The sequence below is a fragment of the Platichthys flesus genome, chromosome 18 (assembly GCF_949316205.1).
Source record: "Platichthys flesus chromosome 18, fPlaFle2.1, whole genome shotgun sequence".
NCBI lineage: Eukaryota > Metazoa > Chordata > Actinopteri > Pleuronectiformes > Pleuronectidae > Platichthys > Platichthys flesus.
In genome coordinates, this window is record NC_084962.1 from 20,902,039 (window position 1) to 20,923,779 (window position 21,741).

Sequence of the window (21,741 nt, forward strand, 5' to 3'; positions counted from 1 at the left end):
GTTGTGGCCACAAAATACTTGTTCATTCAAACACGACCCTCACGTCCTCAGGAAGGTTCATAATTAACCTGATTTTAATATTTCGAAAAGTCCTCGTCAATGACTGATTTTTCTAGGTGAAGTGAACGCACCACAGCAAAGGGGGGGGGGGGGGGGCATTTCAGAGATGAGTGAAAATCGGTGAAATGAAGAATCTGCAGCTTCAGAGAATAAATAGATGTTTTTATTTATGCATGAACATAGTGTACAGTGGAATGTGGAAGTATTGCACTTTGATCTTTCAGGAAGTGGACGCAGCAGCGTCCCCTTTCACTCGCTGTTCGATTCCCCCGCACCCTGCAGGAGGAAACCACATGAGACAGAAGTGAGATAAACTGTCACACTGATGCATTGTGGGACGTCAGCACCCGGGACTGAAAATAGAAAGTTAATCTTCACTTCTCAAGCTTTGTGGTTTGCAGCTGCAGAAAGTGCAAAGTGCAGATTCTGTGGCTGCACCTGAAAGCAGCAGGGAATCGAACGCTCAGATGAAACCGTGAGATCAAAGTGAACCAAGCGGGAAATAACGTCTCCACTGATCTGAAGTCAGTCAAGTGTTTATCAGAACTTTAGATCAACAAACATCACGTTTATTCTGCTTTGTCTCTTGTCTCTTGTCTCTTGTTTATGTCTTTGTCTCTTGTTTATGTCTTTGTCTCCTGTCTCTTGTTTATGTCTTTGTCTCTTGTTTATGTCTTTGTCTCTTGTCTCTTGTTTATGTCTTTGTCTCTTGTCTCTTGTCTCTTGTTTATGTCTTTGTCTCTTGTTTATGTCTTTGTCTCTTGTTTATGTCTTTGTCTCTTGTCCCTGTCTCCTGTTTAAGTATTTGTCTCTTGTCTCTTGTCTCTTGTTTATGTCTTTGTCTCCTGTCTCTTGTTTATGTCTTTGTCTCTTGTTTATGTCTTTGTCTCTTGTCTCTTGTTTATGTCTTTGTCTCTTGTCTCCTGTTTAAGTATTTGTCTCTTGTCTTTGTCTCTTGTCTCTTGTTTATGTCTTTGTCTCTTGTCTCTTGTTTATGTCTTTGTCTCTTGTTTAAGTATTTGTCTCTTGTCTTTGTCTCTTGTTTATGTCTTTGTCTCTTGTCTTTGTCTCTTGTCTCTTGTTTATGTCTTTGTCTCTTGTCTTTGTCTCTTGTCTCTTGTTTATGTCTTTGTCTCTTGTTTATGTCTTTGTCTCTTGTCTCTTGTTTATGTCTTTGTCTCTTGTCCCTGTCTCCTGTTTAAGTATTTGTCTCTTGTCTCTTGTCTCTTGTTTATGTCTTTGTCTCCTGTCTCTTGTTTATGTCTTTGTCTCTTGTTTATGTCTTTGTCTCTTGTCTTTGTCTCTTGTCTCTTGTTTATGTCTTTGTCTCTTGTCTCTTGTCTTCTGTCTCTTGTTTATGTCTTTGTCTCTTGTCCCTGTCTCCTGTTTAAGTATTTGTCTCTTGTCTCTTGTTTATGTCTTTGTCTCCTGTCTCTTGTTTGTGTCTTTGTCTCTTGTCTCTTGTTTATGTCTTTGTCTCTTGTTTAAGTATTTGTCTCTTGTCTTTGTCTCTTGTTTATGTCTTTGTCTCTTGTCTTTGTCTCTTGTTTATGTCTTTGTCTCTTGTCTTTGTCTCTTGTCTTTGTCTCTTGTCTCTTGTTTATGTCTTTGTCTCTTGTTTATGTCTTTGTCTCTTGTTTATGTCTTTGTCTCTTGTCCCTGTCTCCTGTTTAAGTATTTGTCTCTTGTCTCTTGTTTATGTCTTTGTCTCTTGTCTCTTGTTTATGTCTTTGTCTCTTGTCTCTTGTCTCTTGTTTATGTCTTTGTCTCTTGTTTATGTCTTTGTCTCTTGTTTATGTCTTTGTCTCTTGTCCCTGTCTCCTGTTTAAGTATTTGTCTCTTGTCTCTTGTCTCTTGTCTCTTGTTTATGTCTTTGTCTCCTGTCTCTTGTTTATGTCTTTGTCTCTTGTTTATGTCTTTGTCTCTTGTCTCTTGTTTATGTCTTTGTCTCTTGTCTCCTGTTTAAGTATTTGTCTCTTGTCTTTGTCTCTTGTCTCTTGTTTATGTCTTTGTCTCTTGTCTCTTGTTTATGTCTTTGTCTCTTGTCCCTGTCTCCTGTTTACCTTGTTGAGTTCAGGGAACAGCTCCTGCACGGCGATGTCCAGCAGGACGTACGTCATCTGAGGACACATCAGAGACAAAGTGTAAAGACAAGTTGTTGGGTTGGAGTTGCTGCTTCACTCTGAACCTGGAGCTTATCCTAACGATGACATAATGAAGACTCTGGCGCCACCTCTCTGTCGGCTGTTGAACTACCTGTTTGTTGAGCAGCGGCTGCTGGAAGCTGTCGAACAGGAGACGCACTCCTTCGTACTTCGCCTCCTCTCCGATGCACTTTCCCACAAAGTCTGTGGACAAGCAGGAGTTCAGTTTGAGGTGTTAGCAGAACACCTCATGAACTCGTGGAGGACGAGGCGTCAGACTGATGATCCCTGGAAGTTGAATCTGTTTAACTGGAGAGTTTGAAGAGTTGATAAACCCACCTGGTAAATATTTCATCATCTCGTCGAAGGTCCTCTTGGCTCGGAGCTGTTTGTCTTCGGGGGTTCGTTCCTCGCTGCTCTCACAGAAAACAGCGTCTGCAGCAGGAAACAAGAGCAGAGCTTTAATACATCAGAGTTCTGAACCGTCTGAGGGACCCTGAAGGCATCGCCCCCCCGACAGGTGTCCCACCTCGGAGCTGCGTGATGAGCGACACCATGCGATGCTCCTGCAGAACCTGCTCCAGCTTGAGCTGCATGTAGTGGTCCATGTAGGCCTCGAACGTGTTCTTCAGCAGGATCCTCCCGGCCGACAGGAGGTGGTGCAGCCAGTCGGGCACGTGGAACAACACCCGACCTGAGGAGCACAGCGGGGGATGGGTTCAGTGCCTCCCGGTCGTGGGATGTGACCGAACAGTGGAGCTCGTTACTCACCCACGTGCATCAAGCAGTCGTACATGCCCTGGACGCTGACCAGCTCCAGGAAGCAGTTGTGGTTGTGTCTCTTCTCTGAACTCTCCAACATGTTCGCGTTGTTCTGGAACAAGTGGTTGAAAAGCTGCAGGAGAAGAATCAGAGAAGAAAGAGAACGAGTTGAGTCGAGGTCAGAGGAGACAGAAGGAGACAGGAGCAGGAACTCAGAGATGCTTCCTCACTGAGATACTTCCTCACTGAGATGCTTCCTCACTGAGATGTTCCCTCACTGAGATGCTTCCTCACTGAGATGTTTCCTCACTGAGATGCGTCCTCACTGAGATGTTCCCTCACTGAGATGTTCCCTCACTGAGATGTTTCCTCACTGAGATGCTTCCTCACTGAGATGCTTCCTCACTGAGATGCGTCCTCACTGAGATGTTCCCTCACTGAGATGTTCCCTCACTGAGATGTTTCCTCACTGAGATGTTCCCTCACTGAGATGCTTCCTCACTGAGATGCTTCCTCACTGAGATGTTCCCTCACTGAGATGTTTCCTCACTGAGATGTTTCCTCACTGAGATGCTTCCTCACTGAGATGCTTCCTCACTGAGATGCTTCCTCACTGAGATGTTCCCTCACTGAGATGTTTCCTCACTGAGATGCTTCCTCACCGAGATGCTTCCTCACCGAGATGCTTCCTCACCGAGATGCTTCCTCACCGAGATGCTTCCTCACCGAGATGCTTCCTCACCGAGATGCTTCCTCACCGAGATGCTTCCTCACCGAGATACTTCCTCACTGAGATGTTCCCTCACTGAGATGCTTCCTCACTGAGATGCTTCCTCACCGAGATGCTTCATCACTGAGATACTTCCTCACTGAGATGTTCCCTCACTGAGATGCTTCCTCACTGAGATGCTTCCTCACTGAGATGCTTCCTCACTGAGATGCTTCCTCACTGAGATGTTTCCTCACTGAGATGTTTCCTCAATGAGATGTTTCCTCAATGAGATGCTTCCTCACTGAGATGTTTCCTCACTGAGATGTTTCCTCACTGAGATGCTTCATCACTGAGATGCTTCCTCACTGAGATGTTTCCTCACTGAGATGTTTCCTCACTGAGATGTTTCCTCACTGAGATGTTTCCTCAATGAGATGCTTCCTCACTGAGATGTTTCCTCACTGAGATGTTCCCTCACTGAGATGTTCCCTCACTGAGATGTTCCCTCACTGAGATGTTCCCTCACTGAGATGTTTCCTCACTGAGATGTTTCCTGACCATGTGTTTGACAGCCTTGTCGTGGTTCTACCTTCTTGTTGTTCTCCGTGCTCGGGCTGAGGATGGTCAGCTCCGGTCGGTTGGGTTTGGGTTTGGGCGACTCGCAGGAGTTGAAGAAACTCTGGATGAACGGCTCCAGGTTCTGTCCTCTCTGGAGGAACAGACGTTTCACAGGGTTCAGTATCCGTCACCTGGTCTCCACCTTGTTCTGGAGACGTTCTTCCTTCAGAGGTTGGATTCTGGAGCAGACCTCACAGGAAGTCGTGTTTCCCACTTTGAGAATTAAAGGTGAAGAAGAGACTCACCTCTTTAATCAGCTTCCCTGGGACGGACTTGAACATCTTCCCTGAGACACAAAGATGAGAAGAACAAACTTGAATTCTGTTTCTTTTGTTTAAGATTTTAATTTTGCACGAGTAATAAACAGCAGCTTTTATAAAGTGGTTTATTTTCCTGAAGGAGTTTTTACCGAGGTTGACGTCAGGCAGCATCCTGTCGAGGAACTGAGACTCCATGCTGTGAGGAGACAGGAAGTCCGCCAGCAGCTGACTGTTACTGAGCTCCGGGTGCTGCAGGAGTCTCTGACACACACACACACACACACACACACACACACACACACACACACACACACACACACACACACACACACACACACACACACACACACACACACACACACACACACACACACACACACACACACACACACACACACACACACACACACACACACACACACACACACACACACACACACACACACACACACACACAATACACAATCTACAGTCACTCAAACATCACAACAAAATACATCCTTCACTGTTTAAAGTGATTTTCACCTTTAATCTAAATGATATGATTTGATGGGTTGTTTTGATATCTGGAACGTGACTCATGGCGCCACCTAGAGGTTCAAACTGTCCTGGGAGTGATGACTTCCTGTTGTTCTCCAGATTAAAATACCTGCAAATATTCTTCAAACTCTTCCTTCTTCGATGCGAGGAATTCATAATTCTTTGGTCCGATGATTCGTTTGGACGGAAGCTGTGCGTCTGAAAACGTGCCTGAAAGGAAACGACTCCACGATGAGTTTGAACGGCGACACTGAAGTGACAGAGAGAAGCTGAAGAGAGAAGCTCACCGTGGAATTCAGTCAGTTTGGACTCCAGCACGTAGAACTCCAGATATCTCCTGAAGACCGACCACTTCTCCGTCTCATGACCGACTGGAAGAGAAGAAACAGAAGGTCACACCAGGAGGAGGAGGGGGGGGGGTTTGAACCGACGCGGTGGACAAGGGGGTCGCCCGCTCGCCTGTCTTCCTGTCGTTGCGCTCCACGTCGATGCAGAACACGGGGACCCGCTCCCTCTTGGCCTGGTCGTCGTAGATGTCGATGTAGGGGATGGAGATGCTCCAGGCCGACAGGTTCCTCAGGGCGCCGGCTGCGCTGGGCGGCTCGGCGGGGGGCGTCGTCCTCCATCACCACGGTCGCCTCCTCCACCTGAAAACACATCCACAGAACAACTGATCTGAGAACTGCAGAAGGGATTCATCAACAAACCGGCTGAGGTGACACGACCTCAGTGTGAGGGAGTGATTTGAATTACAAAAAGAGAGATCACAGTTTAATAGTATTAATGATGACTTCCCCCCCCACTAACAACACGCCCACCTAACACGTCACATTAAGAGTTGATCATGTGACGCTCACCAGGTCGTCGTCCATGTCGCTCATGGCGCTGGGCGGCAGCATGGCGCCCTCCATGGTCGTGCTCCTGAACACTCCTTTGAGCCTGCTGCCGATCCTGCTGATGCCGAACGTCTCCCCTCGTTTGGACGGGTTCCTGCAGAGAGAGAGAGAGAGAGAGAGAGAGAGAGAGAGAGAGAGAGAGAGAGAGAGAGAGAGAGAGAGAGAGAGACAGAGAGAGAGACAGAGAGAGAGAGAGAGAGAGAGAGAGACAGAGAGAGAGAGAGAGAGAGAGAGAGAGAGAGAGAGAGAGAGAGAGAGAGAGGTCGATCACGTCTCTGGACCTGAAGAAGAACATTCCTCTGCTGATCAGTGAAGAAAGAACTGGACAGAAGAAGGAGGAGGAGTCGATCTGATGAAAGCTCCCAGGTGGTCTCTTCTTGATTTCCTGTCTCCTGTGGATCTTCTGCTCTGAACCTTGATTCTAAAACCACCTGAAGTTTCAGCTGAGACGCACAAACTCTCTTTAAACTTCAGAGTAAAACATGGAGAGTTCACTTTGTTTCAGTGAAACTATTCTACATGTGGGAGGACGAGTTTCTATCAGAGATCTATAGATCTACATATATGTGTGTGTGTGTGTGTGTAAATATGGCTGCATATGAAACTTGATACTCCCTGAATCGTCTGAACTCTTTGATTAGATGTTTACTGACGTGGATCAAATGATTAGTAGAACTATGAATGATGATGAGTCACCGACCTGTTGATCCTGGAGCTCCTGGTCAGGGACTCGGCTCCTCGCAGCAGGTGCCGGAAGTACTGAGCACAGACGACAGATTAGAACCACTGATCCCAGGTCATTCTGAATTATACAGTTTGATTCACAGTGTAAAACCGACTGACTGGATGAAAGTGATAAAACCACAGTGGAGCCGTGGCTGTATTCTGAGTCCGTGTGGGGGGGACCAGGGCCTCACCTCGTCGCTGTGGCAGAACATGGGGGTGAAGACTCTCTCCAGCAGGGACAGGACGTGCTCGTAGGCCTCGAACAGGCAGCGCATGGTCTGCAGCTTCACCACCCCCCCGTACGGACCTGTGGCGACTGAGAGCAGAGAGGAGGCGCTGAGAGCTGCACTGTGAGGACTGAGGAGGTGCAGTGAGCGGAGGAGTCTTACTGTTCCGGATCTCCTCCACGATGAACGGGTCCAAGCTGATCTTGTCGATGCTCTCGTCCAGGCAGTAGGTCTGGTAGATGTGCAGCACCTCGCCGTGCAGCCGCTGCAGCTCCGGGTCGCTCAGCTCCGGACTCAGGATCTTATCGTTGAACTCCTCTGGAGGACACGTCAGGAGCTCGTGAGTTCTGAGGCAGAAGAATGACCGGTGTGTGTGTGAGGTGGAGTCCTTACCCACGGCCAGGCAGAACTGCAGCACGTGCACGGCTCCTTCCTGCTTCAGGAAGTTCATGAAACGAAAGAGAAGGTCCTGCTGATCCCGGATCTGCCTCAGCTCCAGCTTCAGCACCTGGAGGACGAGGTAACAGGAAGACGGGTGAGTGGACGTCTCTGTCTTCTGTGGACGTCTCGTTCTGTCTCGTACTCACTGACGCCTTCTTGTGGCTGACGTCGGCGTATTTCTGTAGAAATGGAACCAGGTCGGACGGCGGCTCGGGGGGGGCTTCAGGCTGGAGACACAGAGGGGATTTAAAACTTGGGTTAGATATTTAAAGGTTTTACTTTTAGGCAGTAGAGTTGATTTAATATTTAATATACAACCGTTAGTTTTAGAAGTTTTACTCACTGGAGTGTCCTCAACGAATAGGAGCACCATGAGGTTCACAGTGTCCTGGAGACAAAGAGAAGCTGCGTTAAATATAATAATTCATCTCCAGCCGTCGTGTCCCTGTGTCGTCCTCTTCCCACCACACGGAGGCGCTACAGGCTCATTTCAGCTCAACGTTAGAGGATCTTCACACACACACTGTTCTACTCACAGCGTCGGCCATGAAGTCCATGGTCGGTAAGAGGACGGATCCGGACATCACCTCCCGCAGCAGCAGAGCCAGAGACCTGGACCAGGACGAGACGCTGGATCAACATGAAACGTCTCAGTTCTCCACAAAGTCCACAAGAGAACCGGGACCGAGCTGAAGCCACACCCACTACCAGTACACTACTGCTGGAGTTTCCTCCGAATCAGAGACTCGTGTGAACTGATCTCCTGTCAGTTACACTTCCTGTCGGTACCACTTCCTGTCAGTAACACTTCCCTTCGCTAACACTTCCTGTCGGTAACACTTCCTGTCGGTACCACTTCCTGTCAGTTACACTTCCTGTCGGTACCACTTCCTGTCAGTAGCACTTCCTGTCGGTAACACTTCCCTTCGCTAACACTTCCTGTCAGCAACCAGCTGCAGAGGAGACATGACCAGACCATGACCAGGTGAACGGTCATGTGACGACTGTTGGTGTGGACGGTGGTCTGGACGTCTGGATGGGACCTGGGACGCTGGTCTCAGGTCTGTGCCTACCTGCAGTCTGTAGCTTTGGGCGGCATCACGTAGGGAAACAGCATCTCAGTCAGTTTCCTCAAGTAGATCAACTCGTCCCTCCGGCTGCGCAGAGCGGCGTGGAGGTCGGCGCCGTATCCGTCCAGAGCCGCCGTCTGTAAGCTGTCCACGTTCTGCACTGAGGACAAACCGACAGGGTGCGGGACGTTAGCCACAGACGGCTCCTGGACACTTCATGAGTCACGGAGACGTTTTGCTGTGAAGACGAATTCTGTTTCTACCTTTTCCTCGAGCCTTTGCAATAACTTCAATGTGCTTCATGGCAGCTTTCATCACTTTGTCTGCAAACACAGCGGGGACGTCCACCTGCGGAGGACAGACACACAGACAGCCAGTGAGACATGTTCATGTGTATAGTCTGTCTCGTCTTCAATCTCCTCTTCCTGCTGACGTGTGATTGGACGTCACCTTCTGAGCTCGGCGGACGAGCACCGAGGCGAAGAAGCGGAACGTCGTCCTCAGCTCGTCCACACACGCCTCGTCGTCTGTGATGTCCCTGAAATCCACAGGAAGAGTTTGAAAACAGCGTCGGAGTTTATCTGTCAGTAAACAACAGACAGGGGGGGGGGGGGGGGGGGGGGGTCCTCGTACCTGTACCAGGGAAACACAAAGTTCTCCAGAACCAACTCAAACACCTACAGGACGAGAGAGAGAGAGAGAGAGGTCACAGATCAACACAGGTTCCAGTTCCACAGAACATGATCTAAAGTGTTCTCTCCTCTGAGGGATTCAAACCCACGACGTTCGTACCTCTGCTACGGAGGCGTCCACCTGGGACGGAACCTTCAGGTCCAACCAGGGCTGGTAGTTCTCCAGGAGCAGCGTCGGCCTGCGAACAACAAGGATCAGAGCCCGAGGGATACGAACCTTTCACAGACGGACCTACAGTCAGAACTGAAACATGTGTGTATATATATATATATATATATATATATATATATATATATATATAGCTTATATATGTAAATATAGATTATATCTGTAAATATAGATTATACCTGAACATATAGATTATATCTGTACATATAGATTATATTAGTATAAGCATCAGTTGTGGTCTCGTGCACGATGTGTGTGCATGTTTATTAAATACATGTTGAGGTAGAATCCAAACACTGGTGATATATTACACACATGTAAACACACATGCATGTTGTGTGTCAGGGGAAGTTACCGGTGACGTTTGCACTTGACCTTCCCGCACACGGCACAGCTGTGGCCCAGAGGAAACAGCTCCTGCTGCTGCTGCTGCTGCAAGAAACCAGCACACCCAGTTCATCAGACCAGTTCATCAGACCAGTTCATCATCTGGTCTCTGGAAACATCTGGGAATCAAACTGGTGGAGTCAGGACGGAGACCAGAGGACGTCCACTCACCTGGACTCTTGGTTTGATGGACACCAGCACGTTGGGGAGAAGAGACTCTGGACCGAGGGAAACGTAGAAGGTGACGACACCGGCCAGGAACGACCAGAACACCAGCAGCACGTGCAGGTAGCTGCACACACACACACACACACACACACACACACACACACACACAGACACACACACAGAGCTGTTATACTGCACAGCTTTAACACAAACACACCAACACAAACAGCTGCAACACACATTCAAAGCGACACACAAACAGCTTCAACACAAACAGCAACACACAGCTGTTATACTGCACATCTTAAACACACACAGCAACACACAGACACACACACACACACAGCTGTTATCCTGCACAGCTTCCACACACATGGCAGAAAGGGAGCCTTGATCTCCCCCTGGTGGCTCGCTGCAGTTTTTTTATTTATTAAAACGACTTTATTTAGACTGAAGAGTAGTGTGGCTGTGAAGTTACAGTGCCCCCTGTGGACACATGTAAGAACTGATCACGTGCATGAGCAGGTCACATGTCGGACCCTGTCGGGTAGAACTGGGTTTTCACTCAAACAATTTAAGTATAAAAATAAACGATGAATGTTCTGTGTTTTATATGAAGGTTTGTAATAATTCACAATAAACACGCCAAAGAGTGTAAGCGTATTATTTAGTTGTTTGGCCATAGATCTCTGTTATCGATTATTCAGGGCTTGGGTGGCTATGCTCACAGTAGTAATATTAACTAATAATATTACAGAAGATATAGAAATATAGACTTATTGTCTATCTTAGTTCTGTCTGTTCTGTCTGTTTCCGTGTCAGTGAACGACCCTTGACTCTACACAACGTAAAGGTCACATGGTCACATGTCCTGTCCACTAACATGGAAGAGGCGGGGCTTGTGACATGTACTGCAGCCGGCCACCGGAGGGCGATCGAGACGCTTTTGGCTTCACTTCGCTGCAGACAGTGGGCAGTGACGTCACAGACACGCTCACCTGTTGAGCAGCACGGTGACGCAGAGCAGCGTCATCAGCAGGAAGCAGAAGAGCGGGTAGTGACGTCCCGCCTCCGTCAGCCGTCTCCTCACGTCCATCAGGAACCACGGAGCCGCCATCGTGTCCCCGGCCGCTCCGGTTCGCCCCGGTTCGCTCCGGTTCGCTCCCCCTCGGTGGACGGGGTGTATCCGGTTGAAGTCGCGTGTTCCCGGTGAACGGGTCACGTGATGTCCGGGTGCTGGACCTCAGCTCCTCGTTTAAAAACAACACGACTCACACTTCCGACTTCATGTTTGTTTCTGAGCCCTGACACTTCCGGTCCAGAAACTTCCGCTTCCTGGGTTGCCAGGTCTGAGAGAAACTTTTAGAAAGACGTGAAATGTTTGAAAATATCAAATCAGTTCATTAGTGAAGCAATTTTCATATAAATTATATAAATATACATTCAGTGTGTTATTATTGTGTGTATTATATATATTTACAGTTGTTTTTTAATCCTGTTAAGTTTCTTTAAGCAGTGTTTAAAGCACAGTGCTTATTAAATGTACGATTATAAATGTGAAGTTCTCTGTCAAATAAAAATAAAGAACAAAACGGACCTGCTTCAGATTTGAACTTTTTAATTCTCGTCCTTCACGTTCACACTGGACACGTCATCGGTGTCGTGGATCTGAGTTTAACCTTTGAAAACAGTTCTTTACTTTTCTTGTTATATGAAGTCATGACAGCGGTTTGTCTCCTCATCTGATGCTTGCTTTGAACTTTATTCATTTTACTTTAGTTGACTAAGTTTTATTTCGAGTAACTGATCATCTGTGACTTTCTTAAACTAATTATTTGGTTATTGGACAGAAAATAGTGAAATATTAGCCTCTTGATTTCAAAAGGTCCAAAGTGATGTTATAAGGAAACTTTAAAACATTCAACTCAGGGAACAACTTCTCATCTAGTTAAGTGTAATCTTGAGTTAAGTGATTTTACCTCTTTATCTTTAAGTTACTTTGTGTCTCTATATCTATGAGCTGTAAAAGCTGTTGTTGCTCAAATCAACTCTAAACACGAGTGAGGGACCTGGCAACCATCGATCCCAGTGACGTCACTTCTGTTTTCCGTTGACTCAGGATTTAGTTGGATTTATATCTACAGAGTTCACACAATTAACTGCTGCAGTGTTTACATTTAATTCAAGACGTATTAGTTATGAATTGACAATAAAAAACATAAATCCCATTATTCATCTATTATAAGTTTATATCTGATTCAATTATCACACAACATAATTAACCTGGTGAAATGTTTATATCTTTGAAAACTTCCTTTGAGTTTTTGAGCTCTCGAGCTACTGTGGCTAAATGATAAAAGGTAATATTTGCATTAATAATTATACCATTGTAATTAAATATATTTATAATACATATTTAGGCTTAATAGAGAATTTTCTTTCAAATGTATTTCTCTATTTTACCATTGAGGCTTTAGACACAGATTGAGCCCATGAGTCACTTAAATAATCACAGGGGCTGTAGAATAAAAACACAACCACGGTCAAAGTCATCAACTTTATTAGAAAAATAGGTTTAACTCGCGTCACTGTACAAGTATAAAACAATTCATTTGCAAGAATGCAAACACACTTGTTAGCAAAACAAACAAAAACATTTCTTGACCCTTAAATTCCAAAAGAGTCTGCAAGATTTTCACAAACTTGGTTTGAAGAAAAAAATCAAACAAGCTGCACAATTCTTTTTGAACCGAAGAATAAAACAGGAGCCACATAAAGAAATAAAAACAAACTGATGTTTAAAGAGTTTAAAGGAGAAATCCAACCTCAAGACAAATTCATTCAAAACATGACAAACCATTTATTTGTTAACTGCCTCATTCTGTGAAGGATTCGTTTGAAGTGTGAGCGGAACCTGATCCACCGCTCGTCAGTGAATCAGTTTGAGAAACAGGTTCCTTCAGCTAATGAGGTTTCTCTCTCCAGTCGTCTCAATGTGGGAACTGTGGGTTTCTTTATACATTTTAAGGTCATGACCTTAGTGTTATAGATCTGGAGCTGAACATTATACTGAATTGAATGTTTTTAATTTAGTTTAAAGTTTTCAAATAGAAGAATAGAACAAAAACATCAAAAACATTTTTATCGATGACTTTATCATAAACACCATGGAGGTGGAGGTTTATTCTGACAGATTCTCTTTGCAGATGATTATTATTAATGAGCTAAAACGCTGTTTCCTAGTGTCTGGACAGTGTCAGGATGGATCTGCTCCTTTAGAGTCTGAACATCGTTATGTCACAGTGAAGAAATGCTTCAACACCAGTTCACAGGAAATGCTTGTCAGGACCACGTACAGCTCATAGCACCATCCTCCGTCTACAGTGACGTAGAGGGAAACGTGTAGTTATGCTTCTGGGACTAAACTCTTCAGGACGTTGAAACCTTGTGTCCTCCAGACCGGCTCAGAGACTCAATAAGTAAGAGTCAGCTTCACTGCTCCTTCCTGTTCGTGAACAAACACGACGTGTTGGTGCAGACGACCCGGGACGTCACTTTGTGAACAAAAACAACATTAAGACATTTCCCCCTTCGTGGAGGACAAAGCTATGACTGCTGTTTCCAGGCATTTAAGATTTTACAAGAAGAATAGAAAGCTAGAAAAGGTCTGTCGGTCAGCGACATCATTGCTCGTCACGTTCAGGGACAGTGACGCTGGTTCAGGCTCATCTCAGGACCAGCTCGTCACATCGCTGAGAACTGAGACTCGTGAAGTGCTGGTTGTTGTTGCATCTTTATCTCAGGAGGAGAGGAGACTGTAAATAAAGATGGACGACATGACGGCTCCCAAAAGCCAAACGGCCTTAACCCCCCTGGTGGCTGAATATAGTCCCACATGGGACCTGGAGCCAGAGGGGCTGTGAAGAGGACATGAAGACGAGGCGATGCCAGAGCCTCTGGTGATGAGGGCCGACGTGGATGAGATGTAAACAACAGTGAACTTATAGGTCATGTCCCGCCTCCTGCTGCTCTACAGGCTCCGCCCCTCGCCTGAATGTTCCTGTGAACGTGTCGGAACCGACAACCTGCTGCTGCTTCACAAACACTAACTACAGGAAATGAACAGAAACTGTTGTGTTGATATTCTCTGGAGTTTGTGTCTGAACAACGTTCTGAGACATCATGATTGACAGCTGAGACTGACTGGTTGACAGCACAGATCCACTAACACTACTGCAGTCTCCAAATGTGCAAGGTGTAAGCCTTCCTATCCAAGACACTTGGCTTTTTTTCTAGATAGTGAGAGGAAGTTGAGGCGCGTCGTCCATCTTTATTTAGAGTCTGAATTGGAAGGGGGGTGGGGGGGCGGCTGCCTCCGTTTCCTCAAATACACAAAGAGACGGAGGAGACGCATCCTCGAAACTGAGGAAGTTAACGAACCCTCGCTGGCTGTAGTTCAGAAAAGAACCAGTTTTCTGGAATGCCCGACCTTAAACGGCAGGTGATCGTCACACCTCAACTCTACCTGATAATCACAGATTATCTGATAATCATAGATCATCACGTCTAGTCCATCGTAAAGATGAAGTTTAAAAGATAAAAGAAAAAAAAGTTACATCAAGTTTCAATAAAAAAAAGTGCAAAGACTTTTCCAGGAGGACGTCCATCGTGAGCTCACTCAGTCGTAGCTGTGGTTCGGTCTTTTAAAACTTAAGAGTCACATATTCTTTACAATAATAATGATAAAAAACAGATTCTGCTTCTGATTTTCAAAAACGTGGCAGTTTCAGGAGATCTGCTCCTTAAAAAGAAAAAGAAAAAGCAGGAAAACGGCTGGACCACTGAGTCAGGTGACCTTACCATTCCGTCCACTGGCCGCCGGCGGCGCCACGCTGGTCAGTCTTCATAGTGACACGTCAGGACCGGCCTCGACCCCCTTAACCTGCTAGTCAGGTAACAAAAGGAAGCAATTAGAGAACGTAAAACAGGATCGAATTACAGTCTACACAGGCATCTACTGTTGTGTGTTCCTCTCACACACACACACACACTGAGAACTGTGCAACAAGTCAACCTGAATCTACACACACTAGAAGTCACAGCACGCTCTCACATCGCCCTCTGACGTCACATGCACATGTCGATGCCTTAAAGAGACGACAAGCACGAGTCGGCCCGGCTGGGGAAGTAAGTGTTGGAGGTGCAGCGGGTGAAAACACAGGACACGGGCAAAGAGGGGGGGGGGGGGGGGGGGGTTAGGAGCAGCCATCACGTCTATTAAAGCAACATAGAAAACACTAGCAGCGAGTCATGCACGGCAGCACGAGATCAAACCTCCAGATATAACATGCAAGATTAGTATCCAGGCCTTCAACAGCTAGGTAGATCCTTCTGGGACAAGGAAACGCTTCACTCTGAAGTTATCAAGTTGTGCCTTTACCCCCACCCCCCCACCGCCAGTAACAAACGGCACTAGTACGACAGACTTGTAGGGGGCGGGGCTTACTCTACGCTGCGTTGACATTGAATTTAGGACACCAATTTGTGAGACATGTGTTTTTGGACATGAGAGGAACTCATAAGGATGAAGTATGTCGGTACACATACAGAAACACTCGGAGATGCTGGCTACAGAAGTCGGTGATTTGGAATTTGACGGCATGCAAGGTGACACTGTAGCATGTGGCCAACACTGGCAAACCTTGAGTCCATTTCCTTCCACAAGGAGCCTTAAAATTTGAAGGCAATTTGAAGAGAGAATTTGCCGAAACATGAATTTGCAACACAATTTGAAGTTTTTTGTACACGTGTGCGTGTATGTTTATTAAAGCAGACAAACAGCAAAAGGATACAAGCCAAAATGTAAAGCCAAAAAATAGGACAGCGGTGGTCCTTTTTTTTTTTCTTCTTTTCAATAACAAGACACGCATTACTTTGTGACAATACAAATTGTATTTTCATTTGTTTTAAATACATGTTTAGGAGACATATGCTTTGTTGCTGTAAGCTACTTAGAACATAATAACCAGAATGTCTAAAAACATACATAAAGCTATAGCCAAATAGACAGCTCGACCACAGAATTGAATCTTAAAATTGTTTTCTCAACTTTTGTTATGGAAAATCTTTTTCACGACCATCTTAAAAAAAATTAAAATTAAAAGAAAACCAGTTCGCCAGAAACAGGAGTGTGATTACTATTTGAGTCCAAGCGGATTATTAAAATATGTACAAAGAGATATCTTGCCAGATGTCACCAATTTTGAGGAGAAAATTCAGGCAACCGTAAGGGACTGAGGGCCAATCAGATCAAGTCTCTAAATAAAAAAAGACACCAACAAAAACAAACACGTATTTTGTTATCAAAGCCCTACTGGTTTACTTCCACTGTTGCCCAAAAGAATCCTGATAAAACTCCTGGTTGTCAGATTTGTAACCAGAATAGTTACCAGAATGGTCACCACCTTGGAGCGGTTGCTGAGCAATGGGTTGAGAGCCCCAGTTCTGATTATTGGTTTGGCGACGCTTGGAATCTGGCTGGTTGTACCCATCAGCTTTGCGCTTTCCTCCTACATTTCCACCGCGGCCACCCCGTGCACCACGTACCCCTCCTCGCCCTCTCGGCTGCACTCCTCCTCTTGGGCCACGCCCTCCACGTCCTGGTCCCGGTCCGCCACGCGGGGAGAAGCTGGACCTGCCCCTAGGTCCGCCTGCGCCGCCACGCCCCCTGGATGGAGAGGCTCCGCCCCTCGAGCCCCGGCTGCCACCGCGCCCCCGGCTTGGGCCCTGGAAGTCGTCGTAGCCGTAATAGGGGTCGTCATAGCCACCACGATAGTTGTGATAGTCATAGCCATAATAGTCATAGTAGTCCTCGTAACCGTAGTAGTCGGGGGGGTAAGAGTAGCCACCCCTGTTGCCGCCTCTGCCCCGGCCTCTCGCAGGCGGCGGCATGTGGGCAGGGGGGGGGTAGTAGTAATAGTCATCGTACCTGAACCGAGCGAGGGATGAGAATAAAGATAGAGTTATGACGATATCATCAGGGTGCAGTCACCGGAAATAAAAGAACAAATGTTCTCACATTTGTGTTTTGGCTGCTTGCCTCTGGGCTTTACGCTCCTTCCTCTTCTGATCTGGTGGTTTAGCAAAAACAATCTGAATGGCGTCTCCCTCCAGGTCCTTCCCGTTCAGTTCCTCCAGGGCCTGAGGAACACGAGAGACATTAGTACACACGTCTTCAGACTCTGGCCGAAGATGAAGTGAGGACTGTTCAAGTAGGAAGCAGAAGGAGATCGTACCTTCACGGCTCCGTCCCTCTCTTCAAAGTGAATGAAAGCGTAATCTTTGAGCTTCTTCACTCGCTCCAGGTTTCCAAACGCACTGAAGGACTTCTCCAGGATCTCCTCTGTTACACCGTTAGAAAGATTCCTCACAAATAAAACCTTGACCTGGGAGACGGACATGGAGGCGATCACACGTCAGTCTCTACAGCTCAGAATTCAATAAGTCGCCCAGAAGAGATTTTTTAAATGACTTTGACTTCTGAACCTCACCTTGGACATGACCTCTGGATCGGGGTCTTCGATGGGATCCGCCCACTCCACCGTCACCACGTTGCCCCACACCTTCACCTTCCCGCTCATGAGCCGGCGACGGGCCTGAGCTGCCGTTTTGTGGTCTTCATACTCCAGGAAGCAAAAGCCTCGGTTCTTCTTTTTGTCGTCAGGTTGATGGTACAGTATGACATCACTGAGGCCCTCTGTTACGTCCAGAGAACAGATTCAGTATTTACAATCACACTAAGAAGCATGAGTTGTCCAATGAAATCAAATGTATTAAACAGGATGTCTTCTTTACCTGTGACTTTAGCGAATTCTTCGACGATCTGCTCCTTTGTTTTACTCTTGGGAATGGAGCCAACAAAGAGCCGGTTGTTGGCGACAGATATACAAACCCCGATGTGCTTTCCAGGGCGAATCTCATGATTATTACACTGTAGAAACACAAAAGGTCACGTCAGTCAGTGACTGGGAACGAATCCTTCCCCCATGTGACTCGGCTCTCGTTCCTGAGACTCACCTGCTTCACCGCCTCCTGGGCTGCGTCTTTATTACAGAATGTGACGAAGGCGTAGCCCCTGTTCATGCCGCTCAGCGGGTCCATCATTAGCCTGAGATCCCAGATAGACCCGGCCTTCTCAAAGAGAGGAACCAGCTCGTCTTCAAACAGGTCACGGGGAATCTTCCCGACAAATATCTTGGAGAAAAACAATGAAGCAGACATCCCAGCCATCAGTCAGGATCTTTCACATTCACAGAAAGCTTTAGTTTGTATTCAGATCTCTGAAGTGTACCTCTGTTCCAACTGTGGGCTGGGCCCCTGAGTACACAGACTCAGGGGGGGGCCCGCCATACTTTCGCTGTCCTGTTGTGACGTCCAGTGTGTAGTTGGTTCTGTCCAGGAGTTCTTTGATTTTAGCCTCATCGGGTCCTTTAGTGGAATCTGAAACTTTTGTCCCTTGTTTCTCCCTCTGTCTGTACGTCTTCATTACACCACAGAGGAAGGCACTTTTGTTCTGGAAGAGGAAACAATTCTATTAATAATCAAGCTTTCTAAAAATTAACATGAAGAGGAAAGTTCATATGCAAGGTCCAATTAAACAAAACCGAGGACCCCTCTGGTCAATTTCACTGAATATAGTTGTGTTTATTTTAAGCGGAAGCCTTGAAGACCAGGGCCCGAGAGTTTGACAGTTCTACGTTTCAGTAAATGTGAATTTTTATCAAATCTGACAAACCTGTGGTGTTCACTAGATATTTTATACTATAAATTCATATTTTGATTGGCAGGGTTGAACTTTAGATGTGGTCCATCTAAACCTCATGTTTTTCATTGAACGAATCATATACCAGACTCAAAAGAATGTATTGACCGTAAAATAATACCTTTAAATAATTTAATATTTTGACATTGCACAGGTGTGTGAGCTCAGTGTTGTTGAAGACCATCGGTTGGCAGAAACACCACCAGGGTCTTTAACAAAGACCTTTTGTGTGTCGGAGAGTGGAACCTCACAGACGGTTCACAGCTTACCTGCACGTGGGACAGGTCGCTCTCTTTGAACTGGACCAGCACTTGCAGGGCTCCCTCCTCGTTGAATTCTTTCAAAGCTTCAATAGCCCGTTCGTCCAGGTCACTATGTGCTACCAGGCCTGAAAGTCACACAACCAATAACACAAACTGTAAATATGATGTTAAAACAAACACGGTGATCCGAGCAGGTTGGGAAATGGATTAGTGATCTGTGCCAGAAACACTGATTATATTAAAACTCATACTTTTAACAGTCCTTTTCACCCTGTGTCAGATAAAACCATCCCTGTGGCTTCTTCAGCTGCTGCTCAAAGAGAACAATCCACAGACTGCAGCCCAACAGCTGCTTTATTGTGTCTGCACAGCAGCAGATGGCTTCCAGCTACCATCCTTAGAGCCTTTAGAGCTACACCCACCCGTTCAATCTAGTCTCACATACCACGTCAATACTCAGGCGGAGAAACGTATTGATGTGCAACAAAGAAGGTACTTAAGGCACGTCACAGGATATGTTATTGATCTGGTGAAAGAAATCCACCTCTTGGGATTCAATGACGTTATTTCACCTGCACTGGTGATTAGTTTAACAAATTAAAACTATGCCCAGTGAACACTGTTTTGTTTTTCCAGGTCACCAGTGTCTTGAGACTTCAATAGCCAAAGGGCAGGTGTGCTGGTAATGGCATTTGTCTAAGTATAAATAATTCTAACCCGCTTCTTTCTTTCTAGACTTTCTGGCCTCACAAAGTATCTTCAGCTGCCCGAACCCACTGTTTGTCCCGGAGGAGCCAAGTGATTTTCTCTCACTACTGCTCACTTCAGATATGTCAAGCTTTGGATCTATGCCATGTTGGTAGAATGGACCCTGTGGTTTGTTGAAAAATGTTTACAGATGTAATATCCTCGTCCTTTCAAGAAAATACAAAATCTAAACAGTCTTTGACTGAGATCAAAACAAAACCCCTGAAAAACAGAAGCACATCTCAGACTTTCTGTGTAGAAGGTGAAGGACCTCTGCTCACCTGCCACATAGAGTTCATCTAGCTTCTCAGCGACCTGCTGAGGTAAACCAGCTTCCAGTAACGCCGGGAAATGTTCTGACTGGGCCGCGGCTGCTGTAGTGTCCATTGGTTCCTCTGTGCCGTTTCCGTTTACATGATCCGTGGCCATGTCTCCGGTTAGATCAGGGGACATGTCACCAATTGGATCAGTGGTCGTGGTACCAGTTGGTTCGGTGGTCATGTCACCAGTAAGATCCGTGGCCATGTCACCAGTAAGATCCGTGGCCATGTCACCAGTGAGCTCCGTGGCCATGTCACCAGTGAGATCCGTGGCCATGTCACCAGACATCTGTGCAGACAAAGAGAAGAACACTTATTCAAGGAGGGCTCAGCAGCTGAAGACGGTTAGGTTTGCATGATGACATGAAGAACAGTGGTTATCTACATGGAGGCATCACATCCATCCTGGGGTCAGCGCCACAAAGAACCCCCCCCCCCCCCCCTTTTACAACGCTATTATAGGAGCGTCGTGTTATTACAACCCTGACGCTGCTTCAAGACAATAATCAGTTCAGCATCATAGAAGGTGAACGGGTCCTATTCCCAGTAGAGAGGCTGCACCTGAGACCAGTAGTCCCAGCTCTGGATCATTGATCAAACCACCGTGTGCAACAGAGAGCAGAGCCCGGACCGCAGCGCTCAACCCCCGGTACCAGCTGCAGGCTGAGCCCGGTCAGGATCCAGTTACAAACACAACAACACATTTCGTGAGGGTTTTGGCGCCATCGTTCAAGTCCCAGTTGACAACACGTATCTGTGCTAATGCTGCTAATGCTAGCGAGGGGAACCAGCCTCTTCACGGCCGGACGCGGATCGATGGATCCGAGCATAGATCCACTACCGCTCCGTGTCATAGATGAGTTACGACCCTATAACGAGCTGGTTCCCCACACACCCACCACGCCTCTAAGCCTGGTGCCGGGTAGCTAACCCCGGCTCGGCCGCCCGCAGGCCCCGGGGCTCGGGCACACGCGTGGCGGGGCCGGTAGCTGCTCTCTCCCGGCCCCGCAGTGAGTCACCGAGCGGATCCGCCTCCGGCTCCAGCGGCTTCAGCCCAAGTCCTCATCACTACATCGAACCACATCCGTGTAACGGCTGGCTGGTCGCAGCGGGCCCGCTTTTCAAAATGCCGGCTCGCCGCCGTGCTGCTAGCAGCGGCCGGTCGGCCGGGGAGCTCAGAGAACCAGCCCGGCTCCAGGAGCAGACACACGGCGGAGACTCGGCGGCCTCCCCGCGGAGAACGTACCATGTAACCCTGGGTGCAGGACGCTGCTCGGCCGTGGGGACGGTGCTGCGGGTGATGTTGAATACTGACGCCGGCGCTGCTCCGTTTGGTTTCTTTACTCCCGGGGAAACAAAATGGCGACTGCGTAACGTCGCGAGCTCTGCTTGTTTGTCCGCACGAGAGGGGTTTCCCGCGCTGCCCCTCACGGGCTGCTCCCTGTCACCTCTCACTTCCTGTTCGGGTCCGTTTCCATTCAGCAGCTGATTTGTGTTGTTTCTCTCGGTGACGCTAACAAACCTGCACACATCTCACAAATCTCACAGCAACACAAAAAACACCCGCTTCCGCGTTAGCTCCCGTTCGCTTAGCATCAGCCCTCGTGCTGCGGCGTCCTGCAGGTGTCACTCAGACTCTGATCTTAACTGTCAACAAAACCTACTTTTAATGAATACATCAACACTGGATTTTTGCGCTAAAATCAAAGTGAGAAATT

At 47.1% G+C, this 21,741-nt stretch overlaps 2 protein-coding genes across 5 annotated transcripts; both read right to left on the reverse strand.

The window, feature by feature from the left end:
* Window positions 1–201: 201 nt before the first annotated feature.
* snx14 (sorting nexin 14) lies at window positions 202–11,189 on the reverse strand. The gene is given in 29 exon segments (XM_062410968.1): window positions 202–336; window positions 2,124–2,180; window positions 2,317–2,408; window positions 2,544–2,639; window positions 2,734–2,898; window positions 2,976–3,099; window positions 4,268–4,387; window positions 4,542–4,582; window positions 4,706–4,817; window positions 5,206–5,306; window positions 5,384–5,467; window positions 5,556–5,673; window positions 5,675–5,743; window positions 5,954–6,086; window positions 6,693–6,751; window positions 6,910–7,034; window positions 7,108–7,263; window positions 7,339–7,453; window positions 7,533–7,613; window positions 7,730–7,774; window positions 7,923–7,998; window positions 8,460–8,616; window positions 8,720–8,804; window positions 8,907–8,994; window positions 9,090–9,133; window positions 9,249–9,327; window positions 9,673–9,749; window positions 9,876–9,996; window positions 10,871–11,189. Coding segments are annotated over 29 exon segments (2,766 nt in total). The 5' UTR covers window positions 10,990–11,189; the 3' UTR covers window positions 202–309.
* A 1,226-nt stretch (window positions 11,190–12,415) lies between these two features.
* LOC133973238 (heterogeneous nuclear ribonucleoprotein Q-like) lies at window positions 12,416–21,427 on the reverse strand. Of its 4 annotated transcripts, XM_062410975.1 has the most exons (12): window positions 21,270–21,427; window positions 19,985–20,312; window positions 18,963–19,081; window positions 18,223–18,444; window positions 17,949–18,125; window positions 17,727–17,862; window positions 17,423–17,628; window positions 17,168–17,317; window positions 16,951–17,072; window positions 16,479–16,860; window positions 14,733–14,814; window positions 12,416–13,426 (listed from the first exon to the last, which is right to left on the reverse strand). In XM_062410975.1, exons 1-11 carry the CDS (start codon window positions 21,270–21,272, stop codon window positions 14,776–14,778), a joined length of 1,884 nt encoding a protein of 627 aa, XP_062266959.1. In that variant the 5' UTR covers window positions 21,273–21,427; the 3' UTR covers window positions 12,416–13,426; window positions 14,733–14,775. The 4 variants fall into 4 exon arrangements, with proteins under 4 accessions (XP_062266959.1, XP_062266958.1, XP_062266956.1 ...); XM_062410974.1 differs by having other exon boundaries at window positions 12,416–14,814; XM_062410972.1 differs by lacking the exons at window positions 12,416–13,426; window positions 14,733–14,814 and having other exon boundaries at window positions 15,661–16,860; window positions 16,972–17,072.
* Between the last annotated feature and the right edge of the window lie 314 nt (window positions 21,428–21,741).